Source organism: Gadus macrocephalus, chromosome 22, assembly GCF_031168955.1.
Source record: "Gadus macrocephalus chromosome 22, ASM3116895v1".
NCBI classification, from domain to species: Eukaryota; Metazoa; Chordata; class Actinopteri; order Gadiformes; family Gadidae; genus Gadus; species Gadus macrocephalus.
In genome coordinates, this window is record NC_082403.1 from 14,589,692 (window position 1) to 14,610,695 (window position 21,004).

At 39.1% G+C, this 21,004-nt stretch overlaps 1 protein-coding gene and 2 long non-coding RNA genes across 3 annotated transcripts in view; all 3 read right to left on the reverse strand.

Moving 5' to 3' along the window:
- LOC132451294 (uncharacterized) overlaps positions 1-21,004 on the reverse strand; it is a 28,297-nt gene continuing 7,293 nt past the window's right edge. Inside the window, exons 7-8 of the mRNA XM_060043671.1 lie at positions 2,049-2,133; positions 1-1,614 (exon numbers count right to left, since the gene is read on the reverse strand). Coding sequence (XP_059899654.1) covers positions 2,083-2,133 — 51 coding nt within the window. The 3' untranslated portion in view covers positions 1-1,614; positions 2,049-2,082. The remainder of the gene's footprint in view (positions 1,615-2,048; positions 2,134-21,004) is intronic.
- LOC132451299 (uncharacterized) lies at positions 8,179-10,010 on the reverse strand. Its single transcript, XR_009524034.1, has 5 exons — positions 9,668-10,010; positions 9,201-9,349; positions 8,829-8,902; positions 8,490-8,629; positions 8,179-8,367 (listed from the first exon to the last, which is right to left on the reverse strand). It is a non-coding gene; the product is annotated as an uncharacterized LOC132451299 (long non-coding RNA).
- Positions 12,636-14,659, reverse strand: LOC132451300 (uncharacterized). Its single transcript, XR_009524035.1, has 4 exons — positions 14,348-14,659; positions 13,997-14,176; positions 13,439-13,523; positions 12,636-12,840 (listed from the first exon to the last, which is right to left on the reverse strand). It is a non-coding gene; the product is annotated as an uncharacterized LOC132451300 (long non-coding RNA).

Consider the following 21,004-nt stretch of genomic DNA (forward strand, 5'->3'; position numbering starts at 1 on the left):
TTGTATTGCGGCCTGGCACCATAGTGGCATATTAATTAATTATTACGTAGTAGGTCTAGGTATTATTATTAAGTAAAACTGTGTATTTATTATTTCAATTTGATGGCCACAATTTCAACTCAAGACCTTGAGTCTGTTTTCTATGTAACCTGAAAAGAAGAGATACAATTCCTCACCAAGAGGTCATCAGAAAATAAAAAAAACACACCACGCATAGGGGTATGGAATGACTTAGGAGAAAGACAGAGATGTCTGGACTCTTTTATTAGAGTCAGGGCGTTAAGGTCTGGGACAATTATCCATTTGGATCCTATCCCTAAAAGAAGTAATGCAATTAACAGATGACCCAGGGGTCAAGGATACTTGGGTGTTTCCTGGGGTCTCGCTTAAATAAAAGAGGGCCCCAAAGACATGTATACGATTATCCATTTAAGGGCTTTAGCCCTACACACATTTCTCAGAGCCTCAGCAAATTTCTCAGACACTCTGCTTCCCATATTTTGAGTTGAAATTCCTCCCAGACCTACGTTCTACCGATCTAAGACGAGTATCTGAGAGTCAGACTTCTTTCTCATAAAAAAGTCATATGCACATGAACTCAAATCCATGTTTTTATTGAAATAGCTGTTTGGGTTCTGACAAAAACAACCAATTATTTTGTTTAGGTTGGAGAACAGGTCCATAGTAACAACCATAGCAACAACAGAAAATATGGCATTAGGTAACAAACCTAACATAATATACTGATATAACTACTGATCTATGCGTAAAAATGCAATATAATGCAGAAACTATCTTTAAATCTAGCATTTTCCACTGATTTTAAAATTAATGACAATCATTTTTTATTCTGCAGTCAGAAACTTGAGAGTCAAGTGATACATTGCTGTTTTCTTCAGCCGGTTTGCAGAGCGCTGGACTGGCACAATACAAGTAGGCCTGTCAATAATCACTCTGGTTATAGGTTTAACCAATTATTTCATAAAATGGTGATGCATCTTAGTTTGGCGGTATGGTTCCACTCTTTTCTGGTGCTCCCTGCTGTAGGATTTGAAGCATCACATATAGATGTCAGGTACAGAATACCAACATGACAACAGGGAGCACAATACAATCCTCCATGGGGTTCATCAGATATATGAACCCGTAGTGTCGGTTACATACAATACAGAGCAGAACCAGAGCAGGTGGAGGCTGGGTGGTTGTGGGTGAATTCTCAGCAAACAAGGTCCTAAATTGACCGCCTGTCAGTGTTGGTGCATTTGATTGGATTAGGGGGCGTATGACTAGAGTGTGCCGCCAGAACTAGCTATTTCCGTTTATGGGTCTCCTTGACAAACAGAGCTCTGACGCTGAGCTCTTTCCCAGCTTATCATGGACATGGGGCTTTAGCAGGAAACTAATAACAAAATGACATGAATGAGTAACATGATATATGAAATATAATTACAATAGGATACAACGATTAAAATATGTATTTTCGCTATGAATAAAGTTGTGTAATACAGAATGGGTAATAAATAGTATTCATGCTAATCAAATTCCTTATACAGTATTGTCAAAGGCCTCCTATTCTCTTGTTCACACAGGTTTCATTTGTCATCTTTTGTGGGCCTGGAAGTACAAGTAGGGAGTTAATAAGTATAGAATTGGAATTTTAACACTTGGTGTTAAAACAAACAACTAAAAAGTTACTAAAAACTAGTTAGGCTACACGTTTGATTTGATTAGAAATCAATGCTGTTCAAGCAATTGTTACAGTAGTTTACTCTGCCTGGAGCTGAATGAGATACAGACTCTCTCTCTCTCTCTCTCTCTCTCTCTCTCTCTCTCTCTCTCTCTCTCTCTCTCTCTCTCTCTCTCTCTCTCTCTCTCTCTCTCTCTCTCTCTCTCTCTCTCTCCTCTCAAATTACCTTAAGTGGGCTAAATGTAGATAAGTAATAATGTTAGTTAAAGGGGAACCATCCCCCAGGAGAGAATAAACACTTATAAATAGATAAATTCAGTAAAATAAACAACCTACATTAACAGAGGGTTCTATTTCTTACCTGAATCCGCAAAACATGCTCATTTGCCTTCATGTCAAGGATTCACAGCATAGAAGCCTGTCCGATTCTTTTTGGGTGTGTCACCCTGTTGAAAAACAATGTTGAGATGATCACATAAAGCCAGTTCAAATATATATAGGCCTATAGGTCATGTATAATGTTGGTGGTCACTACTAGATTTTATTACAGAGGTGTAGTTTAGTAAACACAGTTGTAAATCATAAGGTTAATGATGGCCACTGGAATGCCATTTTCTTGATCAAACCAGAGTTGAATTCCAACAAGTCATCCTTTGATCAGGTTAAATCAATAGAATAAAGTAAAGATATTTCAATGATTTCAGTCGCCTCTTTGTGAACAGTGTATTTTAAAACAAAAGAACAACAGACTAATTAATTGCTAAAATAACTTTGCTGTATTGTAGCTTCAGTTAACTGACAGAGTTGGTTAAGACTTTTAGTTAAGATTAACTCTGTCAAATTGAGTACTCGGCTGATGAATTCCCCTTATTGAGCTAACATAGTGCTCTTAACCAAGCTGCAAACTAGTCATCATTATGACAATCTAGGAATACCAACACAAATCGTACTTACAACCACCATCTTTGTCGGCATTGGACTTGAGGGCGCTGCTGTCTGTGCTGATGGATAGTATACTGGCACAGTTTCCTGAGGAGGCATCTTGTTCTGCTCATAGTATGGGTCAGGGTTCTTCCCCATGGGGTCCTCTGATGGGCGCTCGCGGCAATGGTGAACACACTGAAAATAGTTCAAAGTAATTTCAACAAAGGCTTATGCATTGCTTCCTGGAGTGTTCAATTTGGCTTTTTAACCTAAGGCGGAATTTCCAGACATAAAGAATATACTAGAATACAAAAATGAAAAAATAAATAACTTTTCCGGATTACTAACCAAAAGGATAAAAATGATGATGAGAAGCAACAGGATGGCTGCAGCTAACACCAGGAGGGCAATGCCCCATCCGGGCACCCAGTCTCGATCGTCACGGTTTTCTCCACCACTGGGAGAGCCAGATATTCCTCCACCATTGGCCGGGTCAAGGGTTGCTGTATGGTTAGGGGTATTGGTAGGGTCAGTGGCGTTGGTAAGGTCAGGGGTCGTTGTAGGGTCAGGGTTATTTGTCAGGTCAGGGGTCACTGTATGGTCAGTGGTTGTTGTTGGCTCAGGAGTTGAAGGAGTTGAAGTTGGCTGCAGAGTTGTAGTTGGCTCAGGAGTTGTAGTTGGCTCAGGAGTTGTAGGAGTTGAAGTTGGTTGCAGAGTTGAAGTTGGCTCAGGAGTTGTAGTTGGCTCAGGAGTTGTAGGAGTTGAAGTTGGTTGCAGAGTTGAAGTTGGCTCAGGAGTTGAAGGAGTTGAAGTTGGCTCAGGAGTTGAAGTTGGCTGCGGAGTTGTAGTTGGCTCAGGAGTTGTAGTTGGCTCAGGAGTTGTAGGTGGCTCAGGAGTTGAAGGAGTTGAAGTTGGCTCAGGAGTTGGAGGAGTTGAAGTTGGCTCAGGAGTTGAAGGAGTTATAGTTGGCTCAGGAGTTGTAGTTGGCTCAGGAGTTGAAGGAGTTGAAGTTGGTTGCAGAGTTGAAGTTGGCTCAGGAGTTGAAGTTGGCTCAGGAGTTGAAGTTGGCTCAGGAGTTGTCGTTGGCTCAGGAGTTGAAGAGGTTGAGGTTGGCTCAGGAGTTGAAGTTGGCTCAGGAGTTGACGTTGGTTCAGGAGTTATAGGTGGCTCAGTAGTTGTACTTATTTTCTTGCACGCATCTTTATCCAATAAGATCGGCAGCGAGTCTTGAGAACAAAACAAAAAGAAGTAAGAATGTAATTAAACACTGAACACGTATACAGCTGTAGTGATTTGCAAAATATATGGATGTTGTCGACAAAAGATTGTGTAAAAAAAAAGGTCTTACTGCTTGTGTATTCCTTGTTCACAATGAGTTTCGTTTGGATTAGGGCTGTTGCAATATTTTGCTCAAAGAGTGCACGGGCAATATATGGGTTGATTGAATCTGTTTTGAAGATGATAGACGCGTTAGCTATCAGTCCGGATCTGTGAAGTATAAAAATAATAAATAAATCTAAAAACATTTAATGATAATGAAATTCAAAATGACAGTGATCGACTTTTGTAATTGAACAGTAATGATTTGTCTATAAATATGAGCTATAAAATTAGAACCAAAGCAAAACACAAATCCAGCATACCCAAGCTAGCCAGACAAAAACATAATAATTGAGGGTCACAATACCTGTAGGTTATGCACTCAACACCTCCGTAGGTTCGTTTTGTATCGCAATTGTTACATTTGTAAACGCCGTCAAGCTGTAAGATGCACCAATAGTCGATTAAATTAAGCTGCCTTGTTTTTTGGAACAAAAAATGACATGTGAAAGTATGTATGCCAGTTCAAACCACTCTGTTTCTAGTGTACCCCCTTATAAATGTCACACGGTGGTATGAGGTAGACAAGCTGTGTAGAACAATTGTGACTACATCTTTGCTGGAATTCTAAATATCTACTCAGTATCATTTTCTTTTCTTTTTTTTTAATGGATTTGTTTATTAATATTGACATCTTATTTTTCCTGATATCTAAGAACGATGGTGTGGTTGTTAGAGGCTTTACCAGCATTTTCATTTCTGCATCCATCCACTTCGAGTACTCTGATTGATGATTCTGCAGGGAGGCATTGAATACTTGATTGGTGATCTCGATTGCCAAAGCCAGAGTTGTAGTGTTAAATGTGGCAGGGTCTACTGAATCTGCAGATGAACCTGAGGGGTTTGAGTGTGAGATATTATCGCATCATATAATTAAGTTACATTTCCACATGAGTTAGGTTTCTGTTTCAACACGATACATTTGATGGGAGCACCTTTTAAAAGAATCAATAGACCCAAATACTGCTTACCTCTGTAAAAAGGGTCTACTGTTTGAGGTTATAGTCTGAAGACACTTTACATAAATAGAAGAATTTTGATAACCTAACATAAAGTCAAGGTTCTCCAATTGCTAAGATGTAATATAATTGGATCACATTCAATTGTTCTGAACTAACTTAATTCTTAGATATTTTAAACAAATTCTCACCTTGAGTTGTAGAAATGGTAAGGCACAGAAGGACCCCCCAGGCCCATCTCGATGGTTGACCCATCTTGTAGAAAGCCAGTCAAATATTGCCAGTGAAAAGGAAATCCGATCAGACCTGAATGGACCTGTGCTTGATGTTGAACAAAATGTGATCAAATGTTGCACAGTGTTCCCTTTCAAGGATTTTATCTTCTAGTTTGGACCATGGGCTTGGCCAAGAGGTTGGTCCTTGAAACTACTGACACCTATTCTATATTGGTTTTTAGTCACAGTAATTTATTTTGCTATCTTTGCATCATCTATAACCTGGGTATTGACTTTGCTCTCTAAAGACAGTGTGGGCTGGATTTAGTTACCTTCATTGCCATGGGCCTGAATTCCCGTTGTGTTTTATCTTATCTCGAGTGGAAAAAACAAGTAACACACTGCAAAAACACTTTGTACCATTATTGAATTTATTGTTATTGCCTTTTAGATACATTACCATATATATATCATGTTGAAAATATCAAATTACAAATACAGTAAGTTGTTCAGAGACAACAATGTGAAACAATATACATTTATGTCAATGTGAAAAGGAGCCATGTTCCATCCCTGACCATGTTGATGTACAAAGGAGTGTTCCTCTGTTATCTGAAAGACCATAAGGTACAATATTGTTGCACAAATAAAAGTGACAAAAGCTTTGAACAAATCTTTGTACAGTTGGTCCGGGTGGTAATTACAAAACATGACTACCAAAACCATGTCCAAAAGACATTTAGGAATTTGTCATACGTAAACTGACTGCTCAACAATGCTTAAAGGTTATAGAATTCCGAGACCTAAAATACCTGAAAGTCGAAAATCCTGGAAGAATCCGATGTTCTGCCAGCTTCATCAATCTATCTGAAGCTGTCATGTGTTAACATGATGATGGAATTTACAAAAAAGACTTTTATTTGATTTACATTTTAATTTGGAATAGAAGCTAAGCATTCTAAAGGCCTGAGAAGGTAAATAACATATAAACTCAGTCCACATCAATTCAGGGTCAAGAAGCATCTGCAGACAATAATGAACCTACATTTATATTTAATGGGGGAATTATAATTGTCACCTGTAATATCATAGTTTTCAAAGGTACGTTTGTTTGCTCAACGAGAAGTAAAGTTATTGAATACTAATTTATGAATATGCTTCCTTCTGCTATTCCTTCTGTTCATCCTGTGCATAAATCCAAGTGGTGATCTCATGTAACCACCAAACTTGACCTTTGTTAAAATAGGTTGTTTGTCAATCCATCCCAAAAGACCAATAGCCAAAAAATCCATTTGAAACGGTTAATTTTGCAAACACATTTTGCATTGCAACTTATTAACGAAAGAAAATTACCACTTTTAAGGTTTTTTATGCATAAGGCAAGGCAAGGCAAGGCAACTTTATTTATATAACACTTTTCATACACAAGGCAGACTCAAAGTGCTTCACATATAAACATTGTCATACAATAAAATAAAATAATAGATAAGTAAAAGAAAACATATGCAAAGAGATGAGTAAAATAGAAAGTTAAAAAGGCATTTTAGTTTTAAATAGTATAAATACAATCAATCAAATAAAAAATTCAAAAGACTGTTACAATCATCAACATGGGAGTCGAGCCATGCAGGAAGTGATGTAATTAGCATGTTACCTTGGGGTCTAGGACACTTGAGAGCAAGTTAAAGTCCACGATTATCCATTTGGTGGCTCTAACCCGATTACCAACTGTTCAATTTGATCTACTTGCTTTCTCGCCTAAAGCTGGAAGACCCGACATAACCAGAACATAAGAACATAGTAGAATACAAAAATGAAAAAATAAATAACTTTTCTGGATTACTGGATTACTGTCCAAAAGGATGAAAGGATGATGAGAAGCAACAGGATGGCTGCAGCTAACATCAGGAGGGCAATGCCCCATCCGGGCACTGACAGAGCCAGATTTTCGTCACTACGGGTCAGAGGTCACTGTAGGGTCAGGGATCTCGGTAGAGTCAGGGGTCTTGGTAGAGTGAGGGGTCACTGTAGGGTCAGGGGTATTGGTAAAGTCAGTAGTATTTTTAGGGTATGGGGTCTTGGTAAGGTCAATGGTCTTTGTAGGCTTAGGGATTGAAGTAGGTGCAGGGGTTGTAGTTGGCCCAGGAGTTATAAGAGGCTCAGGGGTTGAAGTTGGGTCAGGGGTTGAAGTTGGCACAGGAGTTGAAGCAGTGTTAATTTCAATGACAAATAACTTTTCGTCACAGTTGTCATCTTCACAGACGAAAAAGAGATAACTAAATTAAAATCAAATCATGATGACAAAAAATATGATGAAATCTATTGACACTTCCACTGTGTGGAGCAAGAAACACCGGTAAAAACGTCACAAACTTGAAGCGCCTCTTGCAGACGAGTCATCCCAAAAGTCAAGCAAAGGTAAGCACACTTAAACTATTTTTTCTTTCAACCTAATGTTATTTTATCAGCTAACACGAACTGGTGTGTTTTCGTTAGATTTTAAATACAATACAAGCTGAAAGAAACCACTGCTGTCCTGCAACGTTACTGGAGCTCCGTGCTGTCGACACCACAGCAGGGCACAGAATCAAAGGATTCACTCTGTGGTTCCTGTGACATAAGAAATACTTTTTAAATAGTAATGTTAAAAAATACTAATGTAACTATAGGGCCGTAGCCCCATTTAGTAGGGAAGCCACGCCACAGAGAGCCACTCTTACATACAGTAACGTTATTATGACGGGAGAAAGGAGCAGCAATGTAGTATAGAGCTGGTTGTGAGTGTATGTATGAGTGAGAGACGCTAATGGATGAGAGACATGAAAAATCTGAACTTGAATCCGCCCCCCCCCCCACCCTTATTCTACCTCACAGATACAGAAGACCTCCAACAAAGATGGGCCACTGAGTGCAAATAAAGCTAGTGCATCCCAGCAGAATATTTAAACAGCTCTTCTAAGTGCTTCATGTGACAGTCCAATGAGGACGCCATAGCAGAATGGATTGGAGACACAGGATAACCAGACAAAATGATTGAAGATGAGGACTTTGTTTTAATGATTGATACAGTTGATTGGAGGCTGACTTTTCCTGTGACTATGATTATAACAAAATCAAAACTGTCAACATTTAGTTGAAGTTGGCTCAGGAGTTTAAGTTGTTCTCTAGCAAAAATCTTTTTCCAATAAGATCGGCAGCGAGTCTTGAGAACAAAACAAAAAGAAGTAAGAATGTAATTAAACACTGAACACGTATACAGCTGTAGTGATTTGCAAAATATATGGATGTTGTAGACAAAAGATTGTGTAAAAAAAAAGGTCTTACTGCTTGTGTATTCCTTGTTCACAATGAGTTTCGTTTGGAGTAGGGCTGTTGCAATATTTTGCTCAAAGAGTACACGGACAATATATGGGTTGATTGCATCTGTTTCGAAGATGATAGACGCGTTAGCTATCAGTCCGGATCTGTGAAGTATAAAAATAATAAATAAATCTAAAAACATTTAATGATAATGAAATTCAAAATGACAGTGATCGATTTTTGTAATTGAAAATAAATGATTTGTCTATAAATATGAGCTATAAAATTAGAACCAAAGCAAAACACAAATCCAGCATACCCAAGCTAGCCAGACAAAAACATAATAATTGAGGGTCACAATACCTGTAGGTTATGCACTCAACACCTCCGTAGGTTAGTTTTGTAGCGCAATCGTTACATTTGTAAACGCCGTCAAGCTGTAAGATGCACCAATAGTTGATTAAATTAAGCTACCTTGTCGTTTGGAACAAAAAATGACATGTGAAAGTATGTATGCCAGTTCAAACCACTCTGTTTCTAGTGTAACCCCTTATAAATGTCACACTGTGGTCTGAGATAGACAAGCTGTGTAGAACAATTGTGAATACATCTTTGCTGGAATTCTAAATATCTACTCAGTATAATTTCTTTTTTTTAATGGATTTGTTTATTTAATATTGACATCTTATTTTTCCTGATATCTCAGAACGATGGTGTGGTTGTTAGAGGCTTTACCAGCATTTTCACTTCTGCATCCATCCACTTGGAGTTCTCTGAGTGACAATTCTGCAGGGAGGCAGTGAAGCCCACATTGGTTATCTCGATTGCCAAAGCCAGAGTTGTAGTGTCAAATGTGGCAGGGTCTACTGAATCTGCAGATGAACCTGAGGGGTTTGAGTGTGAGATATTATCGTATCATATAATTAAGTTACATTTCCACATGAGTTAGGTTTTGGAGTTTCAACACGATACATTCGATGGGAGCACCTTTTAAAAGAATCAATAGACCCAAATACTGCTTACCTCTGTAAAAAGGGTCTACTCTTTGAGGTTATAGTCTGAAGACACTTTACATAAATAGAAGAATTTTGACAACCTAACATGAAGTCAATGTTCTCCAATTACTAAGATGTAATATAATTGGATCACATTCAATTGTTCTGAACTAACATAATTCTTAGATATTTTAAACAAGTTCTCACCTGGAGTTGTAGAAATGGTAAGGCACAGAAGGACCCCCCACACCCATCTCGATGGTTGACCCATCTTGTAGAAAGCCATTGAAATATTGCCAGTTAGAAGGAAATCTGGTCAGACCAGGGAATGGAACCGTGCTTGATGCGTGACAATATATATTCAAAGGTAGTGTGTTTCCATTCAATGATTATATCCTCTAGTTTGGTCCATGGGCTTGGCAAAGAGGGTGGGCCTTGAAACTGGTGACACCTATACAATATTGTAATCTATGACCTGATTATTGACTTTAGGCTGGATTTAATTGCCATCATTCCAATGGGACTTGATTCCCATTGTGTTTTATCTAATCTAGAGTTAAAAAAAAAAGTGAAACGATGAATATGCTGACACTGCAACAACCTTTTGTCCCGATGTTGAATTTACAGTTATACATGTAAATTCTGTTTTGCTCAATACCCGAAATATACTCGTACATTGACATACATATACAACACCGTGTTGAACTTATCTTATTACAAATACAACAACTTGTTCAGAGACAACAATGTGAAGCAATATCAAGTCATGTCAATGTGAAAAAAGGAGCCATGTTCGATCCCTGACCATGTTGATGTACAAAGTGTTCCTCTGTTATCTGAAAGACCATAAATACAGTCTACAGGGCTTTGGTTGGAGTTGGCTGAAAAAACAATAATGGAAGTCAATTATTGTTGCACTTAGAAAAAGTGACAAAAACTTTAAAGGAGATATATTATGGTGTTTTCCGAATAAGTAAACATAGTATTTGAGCTCCAGAAAACATGTTTTTGAAGCTGTTGGCTGGAAATGGCTTTCAGGAAAAGAAATCTTGCCCACCGCTATTCCCCTCTGTTTCAGTCCCTTCAGTAGGCGCTGTTTCAGGTGTCTTTAGCTTTAATACAAATGAGCTGCTGCCCATTGACCAATGAGCTGTCACACTGAACCACAGCATGGAGGAAAAGGGATTGTTGCCATTTGCGGACTCCTGGAGCTCTATATCTATATCATATAATGATAATAATAATAATATGTAACAGACCTATTGTGTGTTCACCTGTATTGCGCCCCAGAACCTTTTGTTTATGTTTTTCCCGGTACCTTTTTGCACACAGCAGCTTTCACGGCGATGCGTGTCTCGCATCGCCGTGTGAAGCAAGTTAGCAACTGTGTGAAGCAAGTTAGCAGCTGACCCATGAATGTCCGGTGAATGAAACCTGTATGGATTTTCCCTTGTCATGCACCCTTGGCAAGCGGAGCGAGGTATGTTGGTTTATTGTAAGCTTTTAGTGTGATTATGTTTAAGTATGGTGCCTTTATGTAAGTGAAGCAAATAATGCACGCGTTTAAGTTTTCTTTGTTGTGCTGAAATATGTTTTCTGTCATTCCTTTATTTCCTGTATTGGAATAATATTTGAATTTAAGTGAATATTGTAAAGGTCTTCCAGATGTTTATGCAGTTTGCACAAATATGAATGTTATCTTAATATTAAGAGACTAGTGCAACTTTCTTTAATTTGTGAACATGGATATTGAACTGCACTGATGTTAATATATTTGTGTAATAGTGCAAGCATTTTGTGTTCCTTTTTCTAGTTTCACGGTGCTATATCGACAGAAGAATGCCGGAATAAAAAGTTGCACCCGTCCGAGACTCTCCGGTTATTTTGATGTCAAGGGTTGCTGCAATTATATATGGGTATTTATATAATATTATATCTAATATCACGGCCAAAAGCTATGTGCGCCTCGGATGATATTATGAATCATAAAGGGTCCATCGCCGTAACCTGGTCGAAGGTACGGTTGCGTTGGCCCTCGCTCTGGCCGGATAGTACCTTCCTTTCGAGCCAACCCAGCTCCTGTCTGGCGGACGTCTTTCATCGCTGCTCAGTTGAGGCCACCATCCACCTCCGATAGCGTTTGCTTCTTCATAGCCTCGGCCACGGCACTCCGCTACTCAACCATGCAGCTCCGCCAGCTTTTCCCCAAATGCCTCCTTCAACTGAACTCACCACACTAAAGAATTCTCGACTTCTTCTCCGCCCCTGTTACATAAACCGAGGCTTGACAGCCTTACAAGCCGTTTCAAAAATCTGCCCCATATGACATCACTAGTGGGCGTGTCCACCTAGATCTGTGCTGGATAGATCAGTCTACCAGCCTACTACCCAGTGGACTGAAGTAAACGTTGCTCATCTATCCAGCACAGATCTAGGTGGACACGCCCACTAGTGATGTCATATGGGGCCGATTTTTGAAACGGCTTGTAAGGCTAATCGCACTCACACCTGGTGGTATAATATGTCCCCTTAAACCCACACACTTGACCTCTGTTAAAATAGGTTGTTTGTCAATGCATCCCAAAAGACCCATATGAGCGAAAAAGTCCATTCCAAAGGTTAGTTTTGCGTAGACATATTGTATAATAAGGGGGCACATGCATAGAGTGTCCCACCAGAACTAGCTACGCCCATTTATGGGTGTCCTTGACAAACACTTTTTGGTTTAGGTTTGAGAACATGCTGGAATAAGAACTCTGACACTGAGCTCCTTCCCATCTTATCATGGACATGGGGCTATAGCAGGAAACTATTAACAAAATTACATGTATGAGTAATATGATATATGAAAGATAATTACAATATAATACCATGATTACAAAAGTCTGGGGTCGCCTAGACAATTTCTTGTTTTCCATGAAAACTCACATTTTTATTCAATAGTTTTCAGCTCTGCTAACACAATTGCACAAAGGTTTTCTAATCATCAATTAGGCTTTTAACACAATTAGCTAAACAATATACCAGAACACAGGAGTGGTGTTGCTTGAAATGGGCCTGTGTACAGCTATGTAGATATTACATTAAAGAGCTGTCGTTTCCAGCTAGAATAGTAATTTACCACATTAACAATATCTAGACTGTATTTCTTATTAATTTAATTTTATCTTCATTGAAAAAAATATGGAAATTTCTAAGTTACACCAAACTTTTGAATGGTAGTGTTTATTCTCTATAAATAAAGTTGTTGATATAAATAGTGTTACAAAAATAATGGGTAATGCTTTAATGAATAGCATTCATACTAATCAAATTCAGGTGATGCATCCATCAACGGTTTAGACAAAGGCCTCCTATTCTCTTCGTCATCTTTTGTGGGCCTGGAAATAGAGAGTTAATTAGAACAAACATAGTGATTTAATAATCAGTATTACTATATGACAACACTAATACTTCAACAATTATCAAAGGATTTCAATTGACCATGGAATTTCAACACTTATTAAACATAAAACAAAAGTAAGTGCTTTGGGAGAGTATACAGATAGATTCAACCAAAAGGTATGTAAGGCAGCCATCTTTGTTGTTATTAAACAGGCCTCTATTTTAATTTGATAACTTTTGCAGAAACCGCAGCCTGAACTGTATGAATGATCGTGTGCAACGACTCACTGCACTCTGTTAATCAATATCAGATCAGAATTTGAATGGTGACATCAATCAACATGCATGGAAACCATTTGGATTTATTACTTGAAAAACGTTACCGAAAGGTAACCCCCCCTCTGCTACTTTATATTAAAAGAGAGCACTGCTGCATGTTGAGAAAACTCTAAACACTAAGAACATGCAGAAAAGTTGCCGGGGCTAATCTTTTTGTGAAGTCGGACCAATGGTGAGCTATAGAGAGAAGAAATACTTTAAAATCATTTCAGTAAAATATACCACCTACATGAATGACGGGTACATATTTTTTACCTGATGCCGCAAAACACACTCATTTGACTTCATGTCAAGGATTCACAGCATAGAATCCTGTCCGATTCTTTTTGGGTTTGTCATCCTAATGAAGAAATTTGGAGACGATACATAAAGCCAATTCAAATATATATATAGGTTATGAATAACGTTGGTGGTCACTGGGCTCTGTAATATATACAAAGTGCAAAGAGAATCTCTAGACATTATTGCAGAGGTGCAGTTTAGTGAACACAGGTGTAAATCATAAGGTTAATGATGGCCACTACCATGTCATTTTCTTAATCAACCCAGAGTTGAATTCCAACAAGTTAGCCTTTGATCGGGTTAAATCAATAGAAAAAAGTAAAGATATTTCAATGATTTCAGTCATCTCTTGTGAACAGTGTATCTTCAAAAAAAGAACTACAGACAAATTAATTGCTCAAATAACTTTTTGTTTTAGAAGATGGAATGGTGTATTGTAGCCTCAGTTCACTGATGGAGTTGGTTAAGACTTTTATGTAAGACTAACTCTGTCTAATTGAATCTAGGAATAGCAACGCAAATCGTACTTACGACAATCATCTGTGCCTGCATTGGATTTGAGGGTGCTGCTGTCGGTAATGATGGATAGAGTACAGGCACAGTTTCCTGAGGAGGCATCTTGTTCTGCTCATAGTATGGGTCAGGGTTCTTCTCCATAGGGTTCTTCTCCATGGGGTCCTCTGATGGGCGCTTACGGCAATAGTGAACACACTGAAAATAGTTCAAAGTAATTTCAACAAAGGCTTATGCATTGCTTCCTGGAGGGTTCAATTTGATCTACTTGCTTTCTCGCCTAATGCTGGATTACCAGACATAACCAGGACATATAAACAGACTACAATACAAAAATGAGAAAATAAATATTCTTTCTGGATTACTAACCAAAAGGATGAAAATGATGATGAGAAGCAACAGGATGGCTGCAGCTAACACCAGCAGGGCAATGCCCCATCCGGGCACCCAGTCTCGATCATCACGGTTCCCTCCACTACTGGAAGGGTCAGATGTTCCTCCACCGTTCCTTCTTCCTCCATTGGTTGGGTCAGAGGTCACGGTGGGGTTAGGGTTATTTGTAGGGTCAGTGGTATTGGTCTGGTGAGGTACCTTGGTAGGGTCAGTGCTATGGGTATGATCAGGGCTCTTAGTAGGGTCATTGGTATTGGTATGATCAGGGCTCTTAGTAGAGTCATTGGTATTGGTATGATCAGGGCTCTTAGTAGGGTCATTGGTATTGGTATGATCGGGGCTCTTGGTAGGGTCATTGGTATTGGTATGATCAGGGCTCTTAGTAGGGTCATTGGTATTGGTATGATCAGGGCTCTTAGTAGGGTCATTGGTATTGGTATGATCAGGGGTCTTAGTAGGGTCATTGGTATTGGTATGATCAGGGCTCTTAGTAGGGTCATTGGTATTGGTATGATCAGGGGTCTTAGTAGGGTCATTGGTATTGGTATGATCAGGGCTCTTAGTAGGGTCATTGGTATTGGTATGATCAGCGCTTTTAGTAGGGTCATTGGTATTGGTATGGACAAAGGTGTTGGAAAGGACAGTGGTTTTTTTAGACTCAGAGGTTGTAGTTGGTGCAGGAGTTGAAGGAGTTGTAGTTTGCTCAGGAGTTGAAGGAGTCGTAGCTAAATCAGGAGTTGTAGTAGGCTCAGGAGTTGAAGTTGACTCAGGAGTTGAAGGAGTTGTAGATAGCTCAGGAGTTGAAGGAGTTGTAGCTAAATCAGGAGTTGTTGTAGGCTCAGGAGTTGAAGTTGGCTCAGGAGTTGAAGGAGTTGTAGTTAGCTCAGGAGTTGTAGGAGGCTCAGAAGTTGTAGTCATTTTCTTGCATGCATCTTTTACCAATCGGATCGGCTTCGAGGCTTGGGAACAAATAGAAAGAAGCGAGAATGTAATTAAACTGAACACTGAACACGTATACAACTAGTGATTTAAAAAATAAATGGATTTTGACAAAAAATTGTGTCAAAATAAAAGTCATACATTTTGCGTATGTCTTGTTCACACTGAGATTCGTTTGGAGTAGGGCTGTTGCAATATTTTCCATAAATAAATTATGGACGATATCTAGGTTGATTGAAGGTGTGTTGAAGATGATAGACGCGTTAGCTATCAGTCCATGGCTGTGAAGTATAAAAATAACAAGCAAATTAAAAACAAACATGAAGTGATTATGAAAGTCAATAGGACACTTATGAATTCTTGGAATTGCATATGTTTTGTCTATAAATATTAAATACCAACATAAAACTAAACCAAAACATAAATCCAGCATACCCAGGGTAGCCAGACCAAAGGATAATAATTGAGGGTCACAATACCTGTATTTTATGCACTTAACACTTCTGTAGGATCCATTGTAAATGCCGTCAAGCTGTAAGATGAACGAATAGTTGCTTTGATTAAATGAAGCTACCATGTCATTTGGAACAAAAATGCGACGGTTGAAACATATATGCTAGTCCAAACCATTATGGTTTCAATATACCCCCTTTTAAATGTCACACTGTTGTCTGAGTTTGACAAGCTGTTGTGAAGAACAATAGATTATATTTTTTATAGCTATTGGAGTATTTTTTTTTCATACGAATAGGATGAGATTGTTTATTTGTTTTTGACATTTTATTTGTCCTGGGCCCATTTCCCGAAAGCATCGTTAGCCTAAGTGGATCGTGAAGTGCGTCGTATGAGCATCGTACACTTTTCACACCGTTTCCCGAAAGCATAGTTGGTAACGAACGTCGTGAAAACACTCCTAGCTAACGAGGACTCCAGGGGTACTCGTAGGATGCTAAGAGCATCGTTAGCCTACTATAGCCTCAGTGGCATCACCAGCGGACATTCCGTGTATTTGATGCGTTTTATTAAAACACATCCAATACCACGGAATGCCCAGCTTGAGCAAAAAAAACAAAAACAGTGGTTACCGCCGATATATTACTCATAGACTACTGTTAGATTTAAACAGCAAAGATAAAGACATGTTAGAAGTCAACAACAACATAATTTATTGCAGCAATTAAAAATTCCAAAAATACATGTGCAGCTGAAATGTACCGATCAAACACGTCACAAGGCATATAATAAAATCAAATGATTCCATTGCTCTTGTGGGGGAGGTCGCTTTCGAGCTGCACTTGCTGTCTCCCTCTGATTGTAATTCAACCATCGTGGTCAAAATGTCCTCATATTGATCAATGTTGTGATTGTTTGCATTAAGCACGGTAGGCGCTTCGGTGAGGCTGTGATGAAGTTCACTCTTTATTGGGTCCTGTCTAGACAGTAACAAACATCCCTGACCAAAGTTAATCGCGTTTGTAGTCTACACTCAGGCGTGAACTCATTATTGCATGCGGGTGTCTTCATTCATAAAAAAATCAAAACATTCGGGAGTATGCAATAATACAAATTTTTCTAAAGAGGTCAGAGACTCCGTGCGCAGCCCGGCCTTCCCCAGTGAACCAAGAAAGCCCGCCCCGTGACGAACGGGGGATTTGACCCCCTCGGTTTTACACAGGAAACTTGAGATAAGAAGGTGAAATTGCCGGGCATGCCAAGCTGCGACCGAACCGGCTCGGCAGTGTAAAAATACCTGTAGCCTACTTCACCCTGCCCAACAATATGGGCAGGTTCTAGACCAAGCTCTCCTAATCGGGTCAGCAATAGCCGTGTGTCAATGCCTAGCCTCTGCGTTCGAATAATAATGAATGAATGGAACGCTGCATTTTTAATGTATAAAAATATTCTAGACTAGAGAGCCAAGCAATGAAACCTTATGCGGAATCAGATAAAGTCGGCTCTCTTTGCTGCGCAAAGTATGTTTCAGAAATCAGCACATTAAGATAATTGTAGTTGTCACACAAGCTATTTTGTATTTTTGTAATATGGAATTATTTCAGGGGGGGGAATGCCGTGAAAAAATGTATCCACAGTGCGTTCAGGATTAGGACTGATATGGCATATGTCGGCCTAGGCCTAATCAATTGTGTTTTAATATCTTAAGCATTCATATTATTGTAGTCTATTCTTTTTGTAGACTACACTGCTGTTGGCCTTGATGGGGAGATATTTTCCCTTTTTAACCCCTTTTTCCTGCGACATTCCTGCGTCTCCCCCTGCGTCATAGCCCGTTTCAGCACCGTGTCAGTGGACAGTTACAATAATACGAACGTCACCAATGAGTTTCGGGAGACGCTCCAAAGAAATTCACGATGGTTCGCAAGATCCATCGTGAGAATGATCGTACGAGCGCAGATCCATCGTTATCGGGAAACGAGACCCTGATATCTCAGAACTGTGTTGTTGTTGTTGTTGTTAGAGGATTTACCAGCTTTGCCACTTCTGCGTCCAACATCTTGGTGAATTCTGATTCAGGATTCAGCAGGGAGACATTGAAGGGCACATTGGTGATCTCGATTGCCAAAGCAAAATTCGTAGAGACTACCGAATCTGCCGATGAACCTGAGGGGTTTGAATGTGAGATATTATCATATCATCGAATGAAGTTACATTTCCACATGAGTTATGTTTCTGTTGTGATGCATTCCATTTTACAAGAACCGATAGACCTTTTCCCAGAGGTGTCATTGTAGGATGAGCAAAGGTATCGTTCATAGCACTATTTTATGGATATGCTCCTTTTTTGAACCAGGACACTGTTAGTAGACTTACGCCGTTTCTAATTACCAAGTACATAAAGTTAGGACTTGCGGACTTGGAAGGTCGAACTTGGAAAGTTCGAAAGTACAATCCTCAGAGGACAGGAGGACGTCTCCACCTTAGCTTGTCTGTTAACTGTGCTACGGCCTCATTAGACATATACTACTGAACAATATGAACAAATATATAGATATATAAAACAAAACACCAGCCTCACTTTCATTTTAAAATAGTATGTCAATATTTTGAATGAATAGGCCTACATTTTGTTCCATTTTTTTAATGTTCCTATATAGCCTATTATTATAGCTTACATATTAATATTTTAAAACATAGGCATATTTATGTATACACTCTGATACTACTCTGCAAAATCCATTCTTGGATATTAAACGGTCTCAAGACCACACAAGTCACCTCCGAGGCATCCTCGTTGGAATGGCCAGTTTAAGAACACATCAAGAACACTTTCCGGGTCGTTCTACTGTACTTGACTTAATGCAAACTTTGAATTGGAACAGTACTTGGGCTACGACTGATTACGTTTGGCTTCACTAGTTTGGTGTACTGCCTCATGCCCTGGTACATCTACGGAACAGAGCCATACTGTGTTATGAGGAGCTCCTGTGTTTGTCGTAAGATAACAAAACTATGGTTTTATGAGAGAATACAGCCTACCTCTGCAAAAAAAGGGTCTACTGTTTGGGGTTATAGTCGGAAGACTATAAATAAATAGAAGAACTTTGCCAACCCAACATAATATCATTGTTTTCCCTTTGCTAGGATGTAATATAATTGGATTACCATAAATTGTTCTGGAGTAACCTCATTGTAAAATATTTTATAATGACTTGGTTATATTTGTATTTGATTTTAAGATGAATAAAGACGTTTCATATCACAACGGTTAAGCCAGTTAAGTCAGTTTATATTTAAACAAGTTCTCACCTGGAGTTGTAGAAATGGTAAGGCACAGAAGGACCCCCCACACCCATCTCGATAGTTGAGCCATCTTGTAGAAAGCCAGTCAAATATTGCCAGTTAAAAATAAATCCAGTCAGACCAGGGAATGGAACCGTGCTTGATATGTGACAATATTTGATCAAATGTTGTTGAGTGTTTCCATTCAATGATTTTATCCTCGAATTTTGTCCATGGGCTTGGCCAAGAGGGTGGGCCTTGCAACTGGTGACACCTATTTTATATTGATTTTTAGTCACAGATATTAATGAAGTTTGTTTGCATCATCTATGACCTGATTATTGACTGTGGGCTGGATTTGTTAACATCATTACCATGGGACTGGATTCCCATTGTGTTTTTATCTAATCTAGAGTTAAAAAAAAACTTAAAACAATGAACATGCTGACACTGCAAGAACCTTTTGCCCCGTTGTTGAAATTACAATTATAGGCAAAGCCTTCTTTGATGTATTAACATACAAATATCATGTTGACCTAATATAATTACAAATACAGTGAGTTGTTCAGAGACAACAATGTGAGCAATATCAAGTCATTTCAATGTGAGGAAAGGAGCCCGGTTCCATCCCTCACCATGTTAATGTACAAAGTAGTGTTCCTCTGTTATCTGAAAGACCATAGAAACAGTCTACAGAGCTTGGGCAGGAGTTGGCAGAAAAAAACAACAATGGAAGACAAATATTGTATCAAAAGTGACAAAAGTTTCAACAAATCGTTGAACAGTTGGTTGTGGTGTTACAAAACATGCGTACAAGTTAAACTTCAACTGATTCTCTTCACCAGGGCTGTGCACCGGACTAAAGAAACGTAACACAGCATTGTGACCCACCCAACTAACAAACATGGCCACCAGATATAATTATCTGCAGACAATAATGAACCTACATGGGGGAAATATAATTGTCATCTGTAATTCCATGGTTTTCAAAGGTACGATTGTTTGCTCAACAAGAAGTACAGTTATATTATACTAATTCATGAATATGCTCCCTTCTACTATTCCTTCTCTTTATCCTGTACAGGGGTTAGAGTGGTGATCTTGGATAAACTCCACACTTGACCTTTGGGTTGCTTGTCAATGCATCCAAAAAGCCCCATATGAGCCAAAAAGTCCATTCCAAAGGTTAATTTTGCGTAATTTTATTAATGACAAAAGAAAATCCCTTTTTAAGTATCTGATGCATGATTACAATCAATAAAAAAAACAATTCATAAGACTGCAACAATTCTCAACATGGGGGTCGTAGCCCGATAGGATGTGATGCGATTAGCATGTTACCTCGGTGTCTAGGAAAATTTGATTCAAACTCAACACCTAGGGTCTGTTTGCAATGAAACAGGGCATTAAAGAATACCACATTTTATCAACACTGGGTATGTAGCCTTTGAAAGCGTCCCTCAAGGACAAGCACAATTATCCATTTGGTTGCTCTAACCCTTCCAATCCGGCTTCCGCTCCAGACACAGCACAGAAACAGCTCTTTTAAAGGTCACAAATGACATTCTCCTATCTGCTGACTCTGGTTCCCTCTCCATCCTCATCCTCCTTGACCACAGCGCCGCCTTCGATACAATCAACCACTCCATCCTCATCTCCTGCCTTCAGTCCTCACTTGGCATCACTGGCACCGCTCTCACCTGGTTCATTTCCTATCTCTCTGCAGACGCCAATTCATTTCAGTCAACAACTGCAAATCCCCCACCTCCCCAGTCACTCATGGTCAGTGTTGTGCCTGAATGCGTTCATTGAACGATAGTTCATGAACTCGTTCATATTTTCGGCAAACGTGAACTGAACGTGTACTGTATTACTGCCTGATGAACGTTACTGTGAACTCGTTCATTCTGGTGTCTGTGAACGGCACGCGCACTCGGTTTAACTTCGTTCAATTGG